The following is a 22871-nucleotide window of genomic DNA, read 5'->3' as shown; positions in this document are numbered from 1 at the left end:
GGGGGGCTAGTAATAATTATTTATTAATCCATTTTACAGACATATGTTTTCGAAATTTTCGGTCGAGCGGCTACTGAAGAACGAAAAGATGATCATGATTCAAGATCATACTGTGATAATATGATTTAGCATCTAAAGTTACCAGCTGTAATAAACATATCACCCTGTGATAAATTATTGTTTACTGGTATTAAAACGGTAGTTTGGAGTTGAAGTGTAGTTGATTGGTACCAGCTGTTGATAATGGTTCCTTAGAAGACCTATACAAATAATTATCACTTCCCTATCATTGAGAAACTGGAAAATGTTGAAAAAAATTATTCACCTAATGAAAGAGAGTATATATAGTGTATAGTATATATATGTATAGTATTCATATTGCATTCATTAATTACTGAAGAATGAAAGAATAATTTACAATTTTTTGAATTTAGCTTAGCTTATATTCATCCTAAAATGGAAAGAATACGGAATTCTGTATGACACATCGTACATCGCATATTTCCTGGACCATATATCGACAATCTACAGCTATGAAAACATTGAATATTTTTCTTTGAAACACTGATATAACCTTTTTTTTAATATTGAAAACTTTACTGATAGATATTACTACCCATTGATTGAGAAGAATAATATGTTTTCGGAATAATGAATGCTGCATGACTTAGCACATAGGAAGTCCGTATTGAAATGTAAATGAACAATCAACATTGTCAGATAAATTTCATGATTCAACAAATAAAGACAAGTGTAACATGAGATACATTGGCGATACGAAGTTCGCTGGGTAAGCTAGTTGTAAATTAAGCTTTATTATTAATAGACAACGCTGAAAAAGACAGGCTCAATAACCAGGAATACTATAAACCTATGAGGGACCAGTAAACCATTAATTTTGAGTAGTTCAATTACTTCCATTATGGACACTGGACAATCAATACGTATGAAATTTATTAGCAACCGTACAGAATAAAAAATTTTTGATTGCAGTGATCCCGACTACTGTATTATGAATAACCATTCGGATCAAATATAAGGAATTACTCGCATCTCTCATCAACTCGTAATTTTTATTCACAAAATATTAACAATATATATATATATATATATATATATATATATATATATATATATTAAGTTATATTTAATAAACTCACGGCTAGTAGTCTACTCAAGTTTGTCTTTTTCTGGCCGTGCTACAAATAAATGTAGGTATATGTTTGACATTTTGTTTCTGTAATCTTGTTGTCTAGTAAGAAAGTTTTCAATGTGATTTTTGATGGCAATAAAATTTGAATTTGAAAAAAGAATTATCAACAAACTCCTAACCAAAGAAAACCGTTGTGCTCTGTTCTAATCGGAGTGTATGAGACTCCATATACAGCTGATAGAAGGCGCAAACCACACTGGCCAAGCATACAACGATGGAACAAACACGTGATAGGCTCACGCTCTCAATCAACGCAAAATCAATTCGATCAGCTAATTGATGAAATTGTTTCAAGCTTTCCAATGATTACAACATATGTTAGAATATCATGTGTCAATTATCTCAGTTCCATATGGAGTTCACCTTACCATAAGCTTACTTAATAGGATCGTTTTTCATCCTTTGAAATCCTTAGAGGCAAAATATCTCAAAATCCGTTCTTAGTGCGCATCTAGCATGTTTGAAGAATATTTGTGCAAAGTTTTAAGTCTGTAGGCCAATTAGTTTGAGCTATAGTGTGACATCAAAATTTTCGAAAAGTGCCCTCTCCTGAACCCCCCTGTGCTCCTGATTGGAATTTTTCTGCATAGATCTGATTTTTTTCTTACCTGAACGAAAAAGTTCCTCATGACTTTGCTGTACAATGAACGGTTAAAAAGTGGAAATTTTAGGGGCACAGCTCCCTCAGGGGGGGCAGATTTCTGAAAATCCTTTTGTAGTGGATGTTTTGAGGCTACAATAAACAATTGTTCGAAATTTCAAGTTTTTAGGCTTAGTAGTTTGGGCTGTGGTGTGATTTCAGTTTGTCGGGGCTTAGCCTTTTAGATATAGGAAGAAGAAGAAGAAGAAGAAAAAGAAGAAGAAGAACAGAAAGAAGAAGAAGAGAAAGAAGAAGAAGAAGAAGAAGGAGAAAAAGAAGTAGATAGATTATTATGTTGCTTTGGCCTGTGATCTGTATAAATGTCCTGTTAAGCTGCGTACACATATTCGCGCTTCCAACCCGCACCGAGCACGCTCCTGCCTCGTACCGCCCTCGTACCACCATCGAACCACAGTCGCTCCGCCCACGCACACATCATGAACGTTACGGAAGATGTTAGATCTTCTCGCGTTCCCCGGTCGAACCACTCTTGCTCGCCGGTCGATCATCAATCGCTCTGCTGGAGTGACGTTCGGTTGCGGAGCAGAGCGAAAGTCTGTACGCACCTTAACAACTAAAGGTGCGTCCACACATGCCGAACCGAACCTCGAACCGCGCAGCAAACCCTGCATTCCGCCGAACATCTTGCCTTTCTTGAGCATTTGTTTCATAATGTTAAAAATCAGCTGTTAATCATTCGCCGTACCGTACTCCGAACCATTCGCCGTGCCGCTTGCATCTGTTCTAACTGCTCGCCTCATCTCACTTCGAACGCTGAACTTTTCAGCCAATCAGAGCCCTCGATTACATTCGCCGTGCAGCTCGCTCCACAATATTTTGGCTATCCATCACAAGTTGAAAACATGCGAACATGAATACAGAAATATGGGCAATTTTTAATTTGATTAAATCCATATTTTGAAGAATTCATTGTTACGAATGATAAATTGATAGGAGCTTATAAATATTTTCTAATTCAAATGAAATAACTTCTGAAAAAAATAATGATTGGATAAATACCAATATTGAATTATTGTTGACCAAGAACTCAGTACATCGACAATATTCATTCAACTAATTCTGTATTGATAAAATTATAATCATTTTCTCTATTGATAATCAATTTCATCAACTAACTGAAAAAAGTACTTAAATTTCCATGAATTTATTAATAGAATTATATAAATCTAAAGTGTAGGTCATATCTAAATTCACAAAGAGTTCGATTCTTGTTGGCAAGATAGATGTTATTCAATGCAGAAATCATTGTTATTTTACTAACAGATAGTATAAAATGAATAGTTCTCTTTCAGGGGGAGTTTTGACAACCCACAAAACTCATTTTTCATTTGAAGAAATAATATCTAAAAGGTGCATGGGACCTTACTTTTTTGTTCAGCTTGCCAAAATACCCCTCATTTCAATATTAAAATTTTCGACTGACTGTACAGTGAGTCAATCATTCTATCAAGGCTTGAATAATTTTGAGATTTCAATTAAATAAAAATGGTAGAGAATAATTATCATGTAGATATCAACACCTTTATTTAAAGACATATTAACATGCGTTTTCATATTGCCGATACAGCATTGATAAAACTGTAGACGTTTATTTAGCAGTCTCAAAAAACTGTTCTAGCTGAAAAATTGATAATACATGCCACGTGTAGGCTTATACGAGTTCAAAACAACTATGGTTTTCCTAAACATATGCTTTTGAGATAATTTCTTTGATGCAGCTGTTTCAGATTCACCATTATAAATTATACAGAGTTTGTGAAAATAAAAATATTTATTGATTACCAAAACAATACTATTATTATATTAATGATAATAATTAATTATTAAAACGATACTTTTATTATATCAATAATAATAATAATATTATTAAACATATTTATCAATTATCAGAACATTATTATTGAGGTTGAGTGGAATCAGGAAGAAAGCAATAATAGAACAGATGTTCTTTTTTGAATTTCTATCATATTATTTTGTTACTAGCAAGAAACCGTGCTTCGCAAGGATCTATTTTAAAACTTGACAAAATGAAAACTTGACGTAGGTAATGAAATTTTGAAGAATTGAGAATAGGCCTATAACCATCCTTGGTTAATTAAGAATCTATAAGCAAAATTTCAAGTTAATTAGTCCAGTAGTTCAGACGTGATGATGCGTCAAACATAATTTTCCTATCCCGTACGTGCATAAGCCAGCTCTTTACTTTATATAATTATTATAGATATAGTTAACGACTGCAAGAGATAGGACTGTGGAACAGAATAGTGGTGAAACTATGATAGCGCCAGAAGTGTCTCAAACACAATAGTAGGTACTACATGAACTTTTTGAAAGTGATTTGAAAAAATGTTAAAACAAAACAGAACTGAATCCTTATCATTCTACCTTCATTTAGAGAGGCTTTTGTTTGAGCCGAATGGAAATCTATTTATAAAAAAATGAATGTCTGTTTGTGTGTTTGTTTGTATGTTTGTTTGTTCCCTGTAGACTTGAAAACTTCTTGACATAACGGCATGAAACTTTGGGAATATGTTGTGTGAATATTGGGGATGGATTCTGAACAGAAATTTTAATAGGGGGGCTAATAATAATTATTTATTAATCCATTTTACAGACATATGATTACAATTCGCCGTGCAGTTCGCTCCACAATATTTTTGCTATCCATCATAAGTGGAAAACATGCGAACATGAATACAGAAGTATCGGCAATTTTTTATTTGATTAAATTCATGTTTTGAAGAATTCATTGTTACGATTGATAAATTGATAGGAGCTTATAAATATTTTCTAATTCAAATGAAATAACTTCTGAAAAAAATAATGATTGGATAAATACCAATATTGAATTATTGTTGACCAAGAACTCAGTAAGTACATAGATAATTCATTCAACTAATTATGTATTGATAAAATTATAATCATTTTCTCTATTGATAATCAATTTCATCAACTAACTGGAAAAAGTTCTTCAATTTTCATGAATTTATTAATAGAATTATATAAATCTAAAGTGTAGGTCATATCTAAATTCACAAAGATTTCGATTCTTGTTGGCAAGATAGTTGTTATTCAATGCAGAAATCATTGTTTTTTTACTAAAAGATAGGATAAAATTTCTCTTTCAGGGGGAGTTTTGACAACCCACAAAACTCATTTTTCATTTGAAGAAATAATATCAAAAAGGTGCATATATAGGACCTTAGTTTTTTGTTCAGCTTGCCAAAATACACCCCTCATTTTAATATTAAAATTTTAGACTGACTGTACAGTGAGTCAATCATTCTATCAAGGCTTGAATGATTTTGAAATTTTAATTAAATAAAAATTGTGGAGAATATTATCATGTAGATATCAACACCTTCATTTAAAGACATATTAACTGCATACGTTTTCATATTGCCGATACAGCATTGATAAAACTGTAGACGTTTATTTAGCAGTCTCAAAAAACTGTTCTAGCTGAGAAATTAATAATACCTACATGCCACATGTAAGCTTACACATTGCATCAGGAAAACGAAGTTCAAAACTATGGTTTTCCTAAACATATGTTTTTGAGATAATTTCTTTGATGCAGCTGTTTCACATTCACCATTATAAATTATACAGAGTTTGTGAAAATAAAAATATTTATTGATTACCAAAACAATACTATTATTATATTAATGATAATAATTAATTATTAAAACAATACTTTTATTATATCAATAATAATAATATTATTAAACATATTCATCAATTATCAGAACAATATTATTGAGGTTGAGTGGAATCAGGTAGAAAGCAATAATAGAACAGATGTTCTTTTTTGAATTTCTATCATATTATTTTGTTATTTCCAATGATTACAACATATGTTAGAATATCACATGTCAATAAATAAATTATCTCATTTCCATATGGCACTCACCTTACCATGTTCATAACCTTACTTAATATCCTTTTCCATCCTTTGAAACCCTTAGAGGCAAAATATCTCAAAATCCGTTCTTAGTGCGCGTCTAGTATGTTTGAAGAATATTTGTGCAAAGTTTCAAGTCTGTAGGACAATTAGTTTGAGCTGTAGTGTGATTTTACATCAAAATTTTCGAAAAATGCCCTCTCCTGGACCCCCCTGTGCTCCTGATCGAAATTTTTCTGCATAGATCTAATTTTTTTCGTAGCTGAACAAAAAAGTTTCTCATGACTTTGCTGTGCAATGAGCGGTTAAAAAGTACAAAATTTTGGGGGGGCCCCAGCTCCCTCAGGGGGGCAAATTTCTGAAAATCCTTTCTTAGTGGATGTTTTCAGGCTACCATAAACAATCGTGCAAAATTTCAAGTTTTTAGGCTCAGTAGTTTGGGCTGTGGTGTGATTTCAGTCTGTCTGGGCTTAGCCTTTTATAAGTATAGAGATTTCCAATGATTACAACATATGTTAGAATATCACATGTCAATAAATAAATATTATCTCATTTCCATATGGCACTCACCTTATCATGTTCATAACCTTACTTAATAGGATCCTTTTTCATCCTTTGAAACCCTTAGAGGCAAAATATCTCAAAATCCGTTCTTAGTGCGCGTCTAGCATGTTTGAAGAATATTTGTGCAAAGTTTCAAGTCTGTAGGACAATTAGTTTGAGCTGTAGTGTGATTTTACATCAAAATTATCGAAAAATGCCCTCTCCTGGACCCCCCTGTGCTCCTGAATTTTTTCTGCATAGATCTAATTTTTTTTCGTAGCTGAACAAAAAAGTTCCTCATGACTTTGCTGTGCAATGAGCGGTTAAAAAGTTCAAAATTTTTAGGGGGCCCCAGCTCCCTCGGGGGGGCAAATTTCTGAAAATCCTTTCTTAGTGGATGTTTACAGGCTACCATAAACAATCGTGCAAAATTTCAAGTTTTTAGGCTCAGTAGTTTGGGCTGTGGTGTGATTTCAGTCTGTCGGGGCTTAGCCTTTTATAAATATAGTGATGATATGATATTGACAACATCAACGTCTTATTCTTTCAGTTCTAATGATTCCACCTGCAAGATGAAACAAAGTGATTTATTACGTATTTTAAAAGACTATTTTGAATTGCAGGTAACTCTTGGAACAGTGTCAACCGTGGACGAAGCTGTTGAATGGTTGAGCTACACCTACCTCTTCATAAGAATGCGTTTGAATCCTCATGTCTATGGAATGTTGCCGCACGAAGTTATGGTCAGCTATTCTTTCTGATTTTTTTCAATAAGCTTTGATCAAAAGATTCAAAAGTATTATTTTAAACTTACAATTCACAATAATGAATAATAATTATGCAGCACCGAAGTAATAGTTATGTTATATTATATTAAACTGTCTCACAATATTTTGAAAAAAAAATCACCTAAAATCCTGTTTAAATATTGAGTACCAGAAGGTTACCCATGCTCCGTAAGATTCTAATCAAAAACTTGACCTACTAAAATCTTTAAGAATTCCAAATAGACCTATAGAACCATCCTGGGTAAATCAAGAATCAATATGCAAAATTTAAAGTTGATCAATTGAGTAGTTCACACGTGATGATGCGTCATTCGTGAATTTCTCATCTAGTACGTGTTAAGCCAATTCTTTCCTATAGATTAATTCATCTAAGAATACATCTTATTTTACCTGAAGGAAAAGGAACAAAATTCAAAGCAGCTACTCTTTAAAAAATAATGATCACAATGACTCAGACCTAGTTCTAAACTTTAGGTTTGTTTATTTCTCATCATTCATACATTTCCCACGCAAAATCTTTTAGATCATTTAGATCACCATTAGAAAAAACTTATAACAGTTGGGCTTATCGCTTTATAAAGTGTGTATGGTAACTTTAGGAATTGTTTGTCTGGTTTATCATGGTATCACGCATAGGTATGGTGGGTGTTCTAAGGTTTTCGAGGTCAGAATGAATGTTGAGGATTTTGAGCTTTATGCTAACAAGAGCTCCATGTTAACGTAAGTTTCATGTGAGCTAATGAAAATTGAACTTCAAATTCATATGCGAGCAAAAATAATTGACTGGAATTCACACATTTCCTACGCATAATATTTTAGATCGTGTAGATCAATTCAGATCATTTATATGCGAGCAAAAATAATTGACTGGGATTCAATTTTGCAAATTTGTAGGAGGAACCTCTTTTGGAACGAAAGCGACGTGAGCTGATAAACACAGCTGCCACTGCTCTCGATAAAGCCAAAATGATTCGCTACAACAAACGAACTGGAGATTTGTCAGCAACAGGTACCTATACTAGAGAAAAATATACGAGACCCTATACAATATAGAACAGTATACACTATACACTTGAAAAGGATTACATACTAAAAAAATCTAATTTCGAAATAATGATATTATCCAAACATGTTATTTTCAACTATTAATCGATTTAAAGAAATGTGAAAAACAATAAAATGTAGATTTAACGATAATCACAGGCTTGACGTAGCTCAACTTGACTTAACTATTTGGACTATTCGAGACAAAATCAAGAAATTGAAAAGGTTTTGGCCAATAGCCTATTTTTTCCTTTTTGAATTATATTTGTTTGCTCCAACCAATAAATAAGCATAGATTGATGTTCGTATAATATAATAATGCTTGTCGAATGTATTTATTACTACCAGTTGTTTTCATTCTACAAGATGGAGTAGTATTTATTTTTTATTCTACAAGTTTTTTAGTAGGAAGATTCAGATACGCCTCTAGCAATATTGTTAAACTCAAACAAAATTTATGAACAATTCAACAAATTTATCCAATCAATAATATGAATTGACAATTTATGACAATATTATATTTAGTCCAGGCAACGAATGCTCAAAAAAAGAAATATAGAGGGAAAAGTTCGGAACATAATTTTTGACCCGGCAGCTCTTTTAAGGATAGTTGAGGGGTAAACATATCAAAAGTCCTCACCCCTACCCCCTGTGCTAAGGGGGTGTGGGTGGTTTGAAAGTACCATATTTTGGTTTTTTGCCTATATCTCGAACAATATGCGTCTTTTGGGAACAATGCATTTCAGCGACATAACAAACAGAAAAAAATGAAGCTAGATAAATTTCCTACAAGTTTTGTCCAGTAGAGTTTTGTGATATGTCCTTTGGTTTTAGAGAAACCTACTTTTGAGAGTGTAAAAGACAGTTTTTCTTTGAACTTTTTGAAATTTCAGGGCTTATTACTCAACAACAATGCATCGAAAAAATAAGTACTGAATTTTTGGTTGTAGATGATTTAATTCTCTTCAATGTGATGTATTTTTTCACCATTTAATGCGTTCTATCAATTGTTATCATCTTTAATATTGAGAGTGAAGTTCCCAATACAGCAACAATAGATCATTTGACTATGTAATTTGGACACAATATCTGGAACACAATTTTTGACTCTGAAGCTTTATTAAGACTAATTAGGAGCTGAACACATTGAAAATCCTCATCCCTAACCGCTGTGCTAAAAGTAGGGGGTACCGTCAAGTTGACACTTGTTGCTGTATTGAGAATTTCACACCCAACACTAAAGCTGCTATAACAATTGATGAAAAGCTTAAAAATACATCAAATTGGAGAGAATTGAATCCTCTACAACCCAACGTTCAGTACTTATTTTTTCGATGCATTGTTGTTGAGCAATAAGCCCTGAAAGTTCAATGAAAAACTGTCTTGCTCACTCTCAAAAGTAGGTTTCTCGAAAACTAAAGGAGATATCACAAAACTCTACTAGACAAAACTTGTAGGAAATTTATCTAGCTTCATTTTTGTTTTGTTAGTCATGTCGCTGAAATGCATTGTTCCCAAGATATATGCGTGTAAGCCAGAAATGAAAAAACGCAACTTTTAAACCACCCTCATCCCTTAAGCACAAGGGGTAGGGATGAGGACTTTTGATATGTTCACCTTCCAACTAGTCCAAACAAAGCTGCGAAATCAAATATTGTGTTCCGAACGTTCCCTCCAAATTTCCCTGTCAATTGATCTATTGTTGTTGAACTGAAAATTTCACACTCAACACTGTAACGGCTGCAACAATCTTAGGGAGATGTGTAAAATGATGATATAATACATGAAATTGAAGAGATTATGATGCTCTATGAGCTCATGATTAGCACGGTTTTTTCCAATCAATCGTTAAAAAGTTATTAGGCCAAAAAGATTAAAAACTCGGAGCCGGAAGGGGTTCTCTTCAAATTGGGTCACCTTCTAGAGCTGATATCGAGAAAACTATGACAGATATGGAAAAATGTTGCAGATGAAACTTGTAGGCTAACTTGAAAGCTTTAGTTTTTTATTCGACAAAAATTTCCGAAAGACGCATATTGTTCGAGATATATGCAAAAAACCAAAATATGGTACTTTCTTAGTTTTCTCGACTTTTGATATGTTTACCCCTCAACTATCCTTGAAGGAGCTACGGGGTCAAAAATTGTGTTCCAAACTATTCCCTCTATAATCTTTCGTTGACTGGACTAATTGACAATATTGACAATAATATGAAAAATAAATTACAATTCTTATACCTTCCAGGCAAGGGGAAAGTATAATTATACACGTGGTTTCAATTTCTGAATCTATTTAATAATTTTGTGGTTTCTGGTTTTTAATTCGTGCTGAGTTGCTCTAGAAGTTACCTATAGTTATATAGTTTCTTAAACTATTGTTTTTTTTTCCTTTTTTGTTTGGAATGATGATCTTCTTTCAAATGTTATGATAAGATACTGTTTCACAAAAAATTGAAAAAAAAAAACAAAAAACCTTGTAGTTTCCTACTGTTTTTTCTACTTAAACTATTGATTTTTCTCTCTTTTTGTTTTTGAATGATGATTTGCTTCTAAATAAGATACTCATTCACAAAAATATTACCTGTTTTTCACTGTATCATTTTTCTATATTCCTCGTCTGTTTGCTACAGTTTACTCCAATTTTACCAAGTTCTACCAGTATTGATTGCACTCGCCAATTTCAGATCTTGGTCGAACTGCCAGCTACTTCTACATAAAAAACGACACTATAGAACTATTCAATGAGCATATTCTGAATGATCACATGAGTGAAGCCGATATTCTGAAACTGATATCAATGGCTCAGGAGTTTGAACAACTAAAAGTAAGTACATAAAATTGAATAGCTTTTATTTAAACCGTTATTCAACCAATAATTATATTAGAATTGTAATATTATTAAAAAAGTTATATTCTTGAATTTTCATGTCTAACAGGTCATGAGTCAAAAGTCTTTGCTTAGCTAGCTTTTCTTGAACATTTTTTTTCTAATCCACCTAAATTGAAAATTCCTGGTAGCTTATTCTCGGACCGAAAATAATTACACTTAATTCCTTCAAACAAGGATGCTGTTCAAGACTTCAACGAAGTCGATTCAGAAATAGCAGGTCCAAATGAGAATGAATTGATGAAAAACTCCAGCCACCGTAGTAAGATACCAGTTTTAAAAAGATTTCAAGTCATACCGCACACTACATGACTTTAACCACTGTACAAATAAATGCTTCAAATGAATAATTCCATTCAGTGATGAAACTTAACCTATCTTTTAGAACTATCCATAACAAAGTTTGGGAAAGGGTCAGTTTTGTGCTGAGCCTGTCTCTTCCCTTATCTAATTCATATTATTTGTGTGTGTTGTTAAAAAAATTGAATAACTGAATAAATAAACTCAATTAATAAATTATCAAAATTTGGGAGAGAAATGGTACAGGCTTAGCTTAGTTTCACCTCCATTGTCAAAATTATATTATGATTATAGTGTTTTGTACAGTAAATAACTGAATGAATATTGTGTGATTTGAAGGTTAGGGACGACGAGCTGAGTGAGCTGGACACTCTGGCAGAAACGAACTGTGTGCTGACGGCCAGTGGTGGAAGCGAGAACCTGCATGGAAAAGTCAACATTCTGCTGCAAACCTTTCTGTCTAGAGGGAGAGTGCAATCGTTTTCGCTCTTGTCCGATCTGGCTTACATCAACCAGGTAACCATCATTTTCTGAAATGAAGATTTTAATATAATGTGTAACGAATTTCATTAAAAAACACTGTTTTATTTGTATTCTCTCAATTAAGGTAGGCGCTCACAGATCGTCATCAGACGGACGGCACGGATCGGACGATTAGATTTGATGCATCGTATAGGTATGCGCACTCCAATTGAAAACAATGCATCAAATCTAATCGTTCGATGCGTGCCGTCCGTCTGATGACGATCTGTGTGCGTCTACAGATATGGAGAAGCTCTACAACATCAATATGTATTCTTTGACTTTTACAACAGTACCTAGGTACACTTGATATAACATTTAACAAGAAAGGTCTCAAATTCTTAATATCTAGTTTATTAATTTTAGGACTGAAACTTTTGTTGAAATGCGGACTTGTACTTGTATTGGGCCAAGTTAACCATCTAAATTCGGGAGTAAAATAGTTCACCTCTCTTCTCTCATCGAATTATTCATATGGTTGAACAAATTATTGATTAAATGAATAAATTCACTATCAACAATAATTATAGATAATCACTATGACATTTATTGACTAGAATAAATACCCGGAAATAAAGTCCGAGAGATATTACTTTCTACATGGATCTCTCTCGAAGATAGAGATGATCTTTCCTTCACTTATCACTCCCACTACCTAACAGCATTCTCCCTACATTTGCTTACTGCTCTCTACTACTCTGTCCATGCTACAAACTGTGGAAGGAGAAATCGGTTTCTGCTCTTCATATTAAAAGTAATATCTATCGGACTTTAGTCGTGCTTTATATAAAAAATAAAGGTACTAGTGATTATATAAGGATCAGATACAGTATCTTATTCTGGGGTAGCTGCCAAACGAACCTTCAGAATATGATTCGTAAGCAAAAGAAAGCAATCAGGGTTATTGAGGGAGCCGAATCTAGGGTTTCATATAGGCCAATTTTCAAAAAACTTAAATTATTAAAAATTCCAGCCCTTTATTTTTTGGATATTGCATCTCTTGTTTACAGTAATAAGCAAAAATTTATGGAGGATAACATTTCACACAAATACCCCACAAGACATAAAATGTTTACCCTCCAGTACTCCACTCATAGAATTTCGCTCTTGGAGCGAATGGGAACACATTATGCTGGGCTCAGAATTTTCAACTGTTTGACGGACAAACTTAAATAATGTGTTGACAGTCTACAGTGTATACAGCTCTCAAAGATACACTGCCTGATGCTGCCCGTATTCATTAAGAGAATGTTATGAGATCTTCTCATTGAGAAATTCTCATTGAAATCCTAGAGATCAGAAATTATCCAGACGATTTTGTAAAATGAAAAACTTTCCCTCAATGGAGGGAAACCATATATTTGATATATTTGACAAGTCGTACACGGTTTGAGCTGTGCTCATCAAATGCAGTTTTATACGATGAACAATAATAATACGTATAATTAAACATTCGAGTAGCTTTATTAAAATACATAATGTCACCTGGTCATATGGGACATATATATGAATCATATATTTATCTCATATTGATCAGGATTTTAGAGTTTTAATTTAGAAAAGTTTAATGAACAGTGTTTTTGTCTTTGAACAATTTTTGTCATCGACAGAAAGATTGTTTATTTCATTTGTTGTCAAAATTAATGTAGCTTCTCTTTTGTTTTTAATAACAAACGTGCCGCTTGTGCGACAGATAAAAATATGTACTGAAATGGCTTTCATGTTTGGCATTGACTGAGTTATATTTAATACCCAAAATTTTTCTTTTGGTCGGTGTGTGAGCTCGTTCGATAGGACTGTGAGTAAAGTCCGGCTGTTCTGGTGAAGGGGATAGATTTTGCTCTTGTTTTATAATACAGTTTTCCTGTCGCAGTTTGGGCAGTTTAAAGAGAATTGTATTATTGAATAGGACGGGATCTGAACCCATTTCATTAGATCAGTTATTTTGATTTTTAATTAATAATTAACGCCGCGAAATACCAGTGGATGCCAAAGTGGGAAGCTAATTCAAAAAGAATTGTTCCAGTATATATATATATATATATATATATATATATATATATATATAGGCCTATGCACTTCTAATAAATTGTATCATTTCTAGGTTTCTGATTAATAATATATGCTAACCAGCCAGTCCAGTTGTTAATTGTAATATTTTGTTATTAACGTCGAGTTTGTTAATATTATTGTAAACGTTTCTCTTGATTTTTTTTATTACGATTCATTTGCGGTTGCTTCAAAGTTGAGTTTTTTTTTGTTTGTAAGAGGTTCTGTTACGTATAAACATGTCAATTATGGTACATTTTGCGTCATTTCTCATTCTCACGACTTTCACGGCGCAACTGGAGGCAGTCAGGGTCTTCGCGGGAGTTTTCTACAAGGAGCTACGTCACGCTGTAGCGTATGAATTATCGGTTCCACTAACATACGAGGTAGATTACCCGGCGGCTCAGCTCGACATCTTGCAGGCGGAAAGGGTGTTCTGGCCTAACTGTCAACAAGAGGATTGCAGTTTAGCGGATGCGGTAGAAGTTCGGTATAATTCTACAAACGGAATTCTTCGCAACAGTCATGCTGCTTTCAACTCTTCAATTCGTTTGGGAACTCAAGCTTCACGAAAAACCAGAGCGATCGATGTTGTCGGCGATTTTCTTCATTTTTGCTGTGCAGTAGCGACGGATGGTGAACTTCATAAGCTGGAATTCAACGAAAAACATGTAGCTGATCACCTCAACGCATTCCAAGGGTTGGTTGCAGACGACCACAAAGATTTAATTCGGATTTCTCGCAACTTGAGGCAGTTTGCTGGAAATTTTTCTCAGCAATTTCACGATGCGTATAGCAAATTAACAGACAGTATGAGATTATTCATACAACCGAATGTATCGGAGGAAAAAACACTGTTCACAAACCAGTTATTAATTTACATTTTTCACCTCTACTCACATGTAAATATTTTATCACGGCAGGAATTCATAAATACTGCGAAGGAACGCTGTGATAAAAAGCTTTTACCCTTTACGCTGGTACACCCCAATTTATTACGTTCAGATTGGAGAAAGGATATAAGTCGAAAGGACACCAGTTAGCTATACCTCTATCGGATTTGCAGCGATATTTTGATCTTCCACTTACGACTTGTGTGGTGAAGGAGAACTCCATGGTGCTTAACTTAAAAGTACCGTTGGTCAGCATCGGCGGACAGTTTCAATTGCACAAGTATGTGAGGACACCTATGTATTTCGACGGCCAGATTTGTCAGCTTCAGCAGCAGGATTTCGTTTTGGCGCGGAGACAGGAGGACGGTGAGATTCAGGTCATCTCGGGAGATCATCTCTCTTCTTGTCGGGCACAGGACGATTTCTTATGCTATCTTCCGCGGCTGGTGCATGGAGGACATATGTCATCAAGATGTATGCATCACTTGTTTGCGGCGACAGAGCTGAAGGACATCCAACAATATTGCAGTTTAAGCTGTCGTCCAGCTAAGCAGGAGTTGGAGATCGTCGAATTTTCGCCTTCGGAGTATATTGTCGCGAATATACAGGCCAACACTACAGTCACTTGCGAGGGAGGTTCGTTTCATCATCTTCAACCTATTCCGGGAGCAATGTATGTGGTTTTACCCTGTCATTGCGAGATTTCGGTCGGCGGAAGAATAATGGTGAGAAAGACTTTTCCGTGTGACGCAAATGTTGATAAACAACCTCAGGTTCTCCATTACTTACCTTTACATTGGGTTAAGTTTAATTCGTTAAAAATTGATGTTTTGCAACCGCATTTCAATCCTACTTTTGTTAATTTTAGCGAAATTTTAAAAACTGATATAGATATAAAGGTTCCGGAATTTACAGTTCAAGACGTAATATCGTCAGATATATTTCACAAAGTAGATCTTCCAAATTCTTGGGGAGATGTTATAAATTTCTCTAGTTTTGTCATTTATATATTATTTGGCTGGTTAGGGTTTTTAACTTTATTCTGTGCATATTTAGGCATCAAGTTGTATGTGTGTGAATTATCTGCTATAACGGTAGCACAACCTAAGATACATATAATCGATAGCTAAGAGTTATATAGTTGCTTCTTGATGGATTAACTGTTTTATTGTTTCCTTTCTTGACTATATAGTTATGAGTCATATGTACTTATAAAGTTTTTTTTCTTCTTCGATTTTTATTGCAGTTATTGAAGTAGTTCAATGTTGATTCACAAATAAATATATTGTCAATTGAGATTTTATTTTCATAATAAGTTGAATATTCATGTAGGTCTTATTTTCAAGATGAGATTAAATTAAAGTGCAATGTAATTAATGTGTATAATATTGAAAGTTAGTTTCATATTTAATCAATGTTATTGTGCAGCATAGTTTCATTTTGAATTTGATTTGAATGTTTGTATTTTAGTTGGAGTAACCTACCTTTCTATGTAAATGTTTGATTTCAATGTATATTAGCATTATCAAGTCAATCAGGCACACGTTTATTTCCGGAGTATATTATTTTGTTTAATTTTTTTTTTTTTTTTTTGTTTTGTTCCCCTCTTGACTACAGACTCAGGGACGAGTCTTTCAGCGGGATGGGTGATGTGTCACCTGGTCATATGGGACATATATATGAATCATATATTTATCTCATATTGATCAGGATTTTAGAGTTTTAATTTAGAAAAGTTTAATGAACAGTGTTTTTGTCTTTGAACAATTTTTGTCATCGACAGAAAGATTGTTTATTTCATTTGTTGTCAAAATTAATGTAGCTTCTCTTTTGTTTTTAATAACAAAAGTGCCGCTTGTGCGACAGATAAAAATATGTACTGAAATGGCTTTCATGTTTGGCATTGACTGAGTTATATTTAATACCCAAAATTTTTCTTTTGGTTGGTGTGTGAGCTCGTTCGATAGGACTGTGAGTAAAGTCCGGCTGTTCTGGTGAAGGGGATAGATTTTGCTCTTGTTTTATAATACAGTTTTCCTGTCGCAGTTCGGGCAGTTTAAAGAGAATTGTATTATTGAATAGGACGGGATCTGAACCCATTTCATTAGATCAGTTATTTTGATTTTAATTAATAATTAACGCCGCGAAATACCAGTGGATGCCAAAGTGGGAAGCTATTTCAAAAAGGTAGGTGACTACTGAGTCATTGTTCTTAAATTTTTCATAACCACAAACATTGAATCCTCATTAGCAGCAAAGCGAGTAGCCCCTAAAATATTCATCTGATTATTATCATTTCGTAATTTCTAATTATAATTCTAATTTTGTAATAAATAATTTATTGTTTTGTTTTAAATATCAAAAACCTGTACGATCTTTTCTTGTGTTTTTTTTATTTTCCCACCCTTACATAATTAATTGGTGAAGGCATATCGTGCTTACATATTTGGTGGAGGCTTCTCCCGCCGTCCATATATTGCTTACAATAATCACTATCAATAAGCCATTTCATATTTTAATTATTGTGCAGAATGCCGTACGTTTGGTGCGAGCCTTGTTCGACATAATGCTGCGGAAGAACAACTCAATAATGGCCGGTCGACTGCTCGAGTTCTGCCTGATGTTCGAACACCAACAGTGGAATTTCGAGTCGGAGATGAGGCAATTCAAAATGCTTCCAATTGAGATTATATTCAAAATGGAAGAGCGCAATCTGGATGTTGCCAGGTTGAGGGAAATGGACTCGAAAGAAATTGGTAGGTAGTACCAGAGACAAGAAATATAGCATCTTATGATTGAATAGATGCGTTCATCTCTTTTTTCAAACGTTTTCCTTCATTATCGTCGTAAGCTTTTATTTTATATTTTTCTTTGTCATCTCTTCTTCAAAACATCATCTCAATAAATTGAAAAAGTGAAATCATAACCCTATTTTGGACTTTTATTCAAATTTGGGAGACAAATAGTAAAAGGAGTATCCTTAGTTTTTCTCTCCCGATCAGTGCTTTCTTGTAAAAACTATAAAGAAATAAAATAGATAAGAACATCACCTGTATATGGCATGTCAAAAAAGCTATCATATTCTTGATGCTATCAAGAAAGCATCTATATAAATAATAACATCTTATGCTTATCCTTTATCTATGGTAGTACTCTGTTTCCAGGTAATATTAATACCAATACTCATGTTCATATATAATTTGAAATTTGATTGAAAATAAATAGGTTTACAATACCAATGTATTGAAACATTGTATTGATGCATTTTCATGGTTGTGAAGTTTGGGGAGAATTTTCAGAAGAGTCTTTGGGGAAAGTTTTTGGAAGAATATTGGTAATTAATATTCTATTTGTGAATAGTAAAGTAAATTCGTTTGGTTTTTTGTTTGTGGGGAGTAGGAAGATCCCACCTCGACTGAATATTTTTTAATACGTAAATGGGCCTTACAACTGTCATACTTCAGCTGGGACCCACAGTTTAAGGTGCCCATCAGATAACATGGAAGTGACCTGGCTAAAAACAATTTTTCATATTCGGGTTTGAACCCGAGACCTCCAGGCTGCTACGCAAGCACTATATCCACTAGACCACTGATCAATCCGTGATTATTTGTGACTAGGGCTGTTGTATAAGAATGTTTACTAGACAAATCAATTTTTTAAAATTTGACGGGCGAGCAAATAGTGAATGAAAACAGTCTGCCGTGTAACATTGACGACTGACAAAAACTATGACTTTATATTTTCTCAAGAATTTCACCATCATTTTGTGTTCCGGTAGCACGTTTTCAAAGATTACCAAAAATTAGAGTTGGTCTAATACCACTATTAGACTAGCTAAGGTATACTTTATATTTCATTTTTACAGAACTTGAAGTATTTCAAGTTCACCTTCTTTCAATAAATTTCTGATATCACTATTAGCCTAGCTAAGGTATACATTATATTTTATTATTACAGAGCTTGAAATATTTAAATTTCACCTTTCTTTCTATCAACCTCTAATAATTCCTTTGATTGTTTGAAGGTTCAATGCTACACTTTGCTAAAATGGGAGAAGTGGTGAAGAAATGCGCGCATGAGTTTCCTCTTTTGCAAATGGAAGCCACTTTACATCCGATAACAAGGACTATTTTGAAGATCCGACTTTTTGTCTTAGCAGATTTCAGGTTTAGTATTCTTTCGATCAAATATTAATTCGAACATTTTCTATTAATTTTCCTCCTTAAACTAAGAACATCATAAATGTTAATGAATATCATTCTGATTATCTATCTCCAAATTACTCGCTGTCTGTGTTTGTGTTTAAGCTGATGTCAATTGAATAACTTATATAAAAAAGAATTATAGTACCCTTTGAAATTAATAAAATAGTAGAATAAAAATACAAAATATAACCGGTTGTAGATCACTTTGAATAATAAGAATGTGCAAACCAAAAAAATCATAGCTATCAAGATACTCTATTTAAAATGTATGAATTCAGGGCTACTTTCTTGTATATATAAATAACAATTATAGTACCATTTGAAATTAATTAAATAATAGAATAAAAATAGACACTTTGATATCACTTTGTGATCTACAACCAGTTATAATTTGTATTTTTATTCTACTATTTTATTTATTTTAAAGGATACTACAATTCTTTTTTATGTATACATGAAAGTAGCGCTGAATTCATCATACATTTTGAATAACTTATATTTATTTATTTGTGGATAAAATTATAAATCATATAAATATGATTGAGAAAGAAAACCAGGCCTAGCCCAAAACTATTCTATTACCAAATTTAGATTCTGAATAACATGTTAAAAAATAGGTTATGTTTTCACTGCTGAAAGTTTAAGTTCAATTATCGTCCAAAAATATATGAGCTGAAAATTTTTAATTTAGAAGGATTAAAACACCAAATTATAGTCAAATATTACACTCAATTATCACCACACATTGAATAAATCAAGATATTCAATATTATATTTTCAATTTAAATGATGTTTTACTGAACTTTTCGTGTTGATGATAATAATCTTAATATGAAATTTCGGTTCTTTTGCTCTCAAAAGGATTTTGATGGAACAAAATCTGTAACAAAATTTTTTCTATGAGTTGATGAATTTATTATGTGATTTTTCTGTTTCCTTCTTCAGGTGGAATGACAGAGTGCACGGTAAAACATCAGAACCCTTCTGGATATGGATAGAAGATCCCGACTCCAATATGATCACTCACTCTGAATACTTCTTGTTGACTAGAAAGCAGGTTGGTGGAAAATTATTCGAATTCATCTAACTATCCAAGTTTATTATAATAATTTCCAAAATATGTCATATTTCGATGGTTAATTCTTAACGAATCATTACGAAGATTAGTTCAATTTAATCTATACTTTTACAAAGTAGCCTATCATTTAATCTATAATTCAATAATATTCATTTATATTCAATAATCCAATGCTAATTCTATGCATTATTCCAATTTTTTAATAGGAACATTCACAACGATTTCGGTAGGCCTTCATTGTTTTTCTGACGTCGCCGTTTCAACACATTCATTTTTATGGTCTTATTTCTTGTAGTACCAAGAGGCCTGACAGGACAGCGCTACCGACTATTAAAATTCCCGGCTTTATTCTTTAAGGCTGTGCAAAGGTTAAAAATAAACTTTTAAACATAGGTCCGAAAATGCTTAGTTACCAAGTCATTCAGAGTGAAAGATTTCGTCAAATATTACTTTTGTAAAGAGTATAACAGATTCAGTCTATTTTTCATGTATTTTGTATGAAAATAGTGATTATTTTGTTAAAGATTGCTTCTGTCTATTATAGACTTATTTTACATCATTCTCTTCGAAATTAATTTTTCTACAAGTTCTGTAAAAAAATATTCTGTGTTTATTGTACATTTAACATAGTAAATCTGCTTCAAACCTTGAAGGAACTTGTTTTTCGGGACCAAGTCTCTCGTATTTCGTCACATATCAGCTGTAGCTACAGGTCTGGAAACGGTTTTATTCTATTTTTGAGTTCATTTTACATAAAGTACGATAAATTGTACAAATGTACATCTTAAATTAACAGCTAATAAATACCTGTAGGGCTTCATTTAAGCAGGGGAACTGAAATTCAGACGAAATCGTTCACTCTGTATAACTCGATGACGATGAAAATTTATGACAAGTAAAATTGGACTGGAAAGAACTATGCCTCTTGGCAGTCGATTACGTGGGCGGTACCCGCAACTATCTTCAGATAAACAAGCTCTACCTCTCTGTATCGAGACACCATCTCAGTACAGGTTCAGTGAGTTTTTATATTATCATTAAATTACCTTATCAAATGACTAATCCTGTGTAATGAGGAGATAAATTTAACTGGAAGCTATGAACAGAACTGTATGATCTGTGCTTGTGTAGATGTATTGGTGCTTGGTGCATTCATGTAAGTTGTGATGATGTTGTAGGTTGTGTCAAAAGAAGCGCAAGAATTGGTGATGACGGTGCCGTTGCAAGAGCCGCTTCCAGCTCAGTACATTGTGAAGGCAACATCGGACCGGTGGCTGGGGTCCTGCGTCACCATTCCTCTCTCCTTCAAGCATCTCATTCTGCCTGACAGTCATCCTCCGCACACGGGTAGGCCTACGTTGTCAGGTCACTAACAGTACACCATGCATGATACACAGTCGTCATACATTCGTGTGTCATCACAGTGAAATGTTTCGAGCTAATTTTTTTGAGATTAGGTTTTTGTATCTGAGATTTTTTCTTCATGCTATTCAGACGTTATCAAAGCTGTGATCACAGCGAAACGCTTCGAGCAAAATTTTTTGAGGTTAGGTTTCTGTAACTGTGATTTTTTTCGTTTGTTTATTTTTTCTTCACTGCTCTATTTGATGTTGAATTATTTTTCTATTATTATTTGTAATTTCCCAGTGGTCTATTGTTATTGGTAGTTTATTTTATGTTAGAAGCCTCTCGCTTATGATGATTATTTGCTTAATAAATAATGAGTATGTGCTTAATAAACATGCATGACGTGGACGTGCATGTTCTACTGTTAGCGGCCAGCCTTGCCTACCCGGCCTGGACAAATATTTTCATAGACATCGAACAGTTTATTGTATACTATTACATCATATCATTATTTTTTAGGAACACATTGGCCCATATGAATAAAACCAGAGCAAATGCTCATGAGCAAAAGCATTAAGCATAAGGTTTTGCTCATGAGCAAAAGGTAGAAGCAAAAGCATTTGCTCATTTTGATATGAATAAGCTTTACCTTATACTCTTATCTTTTTCTCCTGAACTCTGGATTTTTCATCAGCTGATTCAATTTTGTAGCCTTACTTTGTTTTTATAGCTCACGGAAGCGCTAAATATACAAGTAGGGTGCACCGCTTGTGTTTGCGTCGTCTGCTCTTTTTTCTATTTATGAAGAGAGTTTTAGGTTAGTTGAGTTTAGAATTTTGAAATAATAGCGTGAAAAATGTCATCTCTATAATAATCTTGAGCATATTCTTATAATATCAATAGCCTTCTCATAATCGTCTACACTCTCATCTTCTTAAATGCCTATTTCCTATTTTGTGATTGCTATCTTTATAACAGGTAGCTTTTGTATTTATTCTTTTGTAGAAATAATGGTGATATATATCATGGTTGAATCTAAAAAGAGTTTTATAGTTCTCAACTATTGATTGTGATCGTATCTGGTATAGTTTCCTCTTCCTCATACGAATTAGTTGAGCCATTTTACTATGAACAAAAGATGATAAGCTGCTCTAGACTAGAATCACCTTTTTTGAAGCATTTGCTTCAAAAGTTGAGCAAATGCTCTAGTTTATTTATACAATTTTGAGCAAAAGCTTTTACTTTTGAGCAAATGCTCAAACTATTTTTTTGATTAGCATGAGCAAAAGGTTTTGCTTACGTTTATTCATAGAAAATGAAGCAAATGCTCCATATTTTAGAAGTATAAGCAAATGCTCAACTTTATTCATATGGCCCATTAATTCCATTCAATTATTCATTAATTCAATTACAATGTAGAATGATACAACAGTCA

The 22871-nt window shown here is 33.3% G+C and overlaps 1 protein-coding gene across 2 annotated transcripts in view; it reads left to right on the top strand.

The window, feature by feature from the left end:
* The window catches only part of LOC111047540 (activating signal cointegrator 1 complex subunit 3), a 103442-nt gene that overhangs the window by 24034 nt on the left and 56537 nt on the right, over nucleotides 1–22871 (top strand). For both annotated transcript variants that reach the window (XM_039432321.1, XM_039432322.1), the window contains 8 exons: nucleotides 6945–7064; nucleotides 8004–8118; nucleotides 10837–10976; nucleotides 11679–11855; nucleotides 17334–17559; nucleotides 18831–18972; nucleotides 19957–20068; nucleotides 21268–21436. In XM_039432321.1, the coding sequence (XP_039288255.1) occupies nucleotides 6945–7064; nucleotides 8004–8118; nucleotides 10837–10976; nucleotides 11679–11855; nucleotides 17334–17559; nucleotides 18831–18972; nucleotides 19957–20068; nucleotides 21268–21436 (1201 nt within the window). The remainder of the gene's footprint in view (nucleotides 1–6944; nucleotides 7065–8003; nucleotides 8119–10836; nucleotides 10977–11678; nucleotides 11856–17333; nucleotides 17560–18830; nucleotides 18973–19956; nucleotides 20069–21267; nucleotides 21437–22871) is intronic.

The sequence above is a fragment of the Nilaparvata lugens genome, chromosome 7 (assembly GCF_014356525.2).
Source record: "Nilaparvata lugens isolate BPH chromosome 7, ASM1435652v1, whole genome shotgun sequence".
NCBI classification, from domain to species: domain Eukaryota; kingdom Metazoa; phylum Arthropoda; class Insecta; order Hemiptera; family Delphacidae; genus Nilaparvata; species Nilaparvata lugens.
The sequence above is the reverse complement of the archived record's forward strand: the minus strand, read 5'-3'. Positions and strand labels throughout refer to the sequence as shown.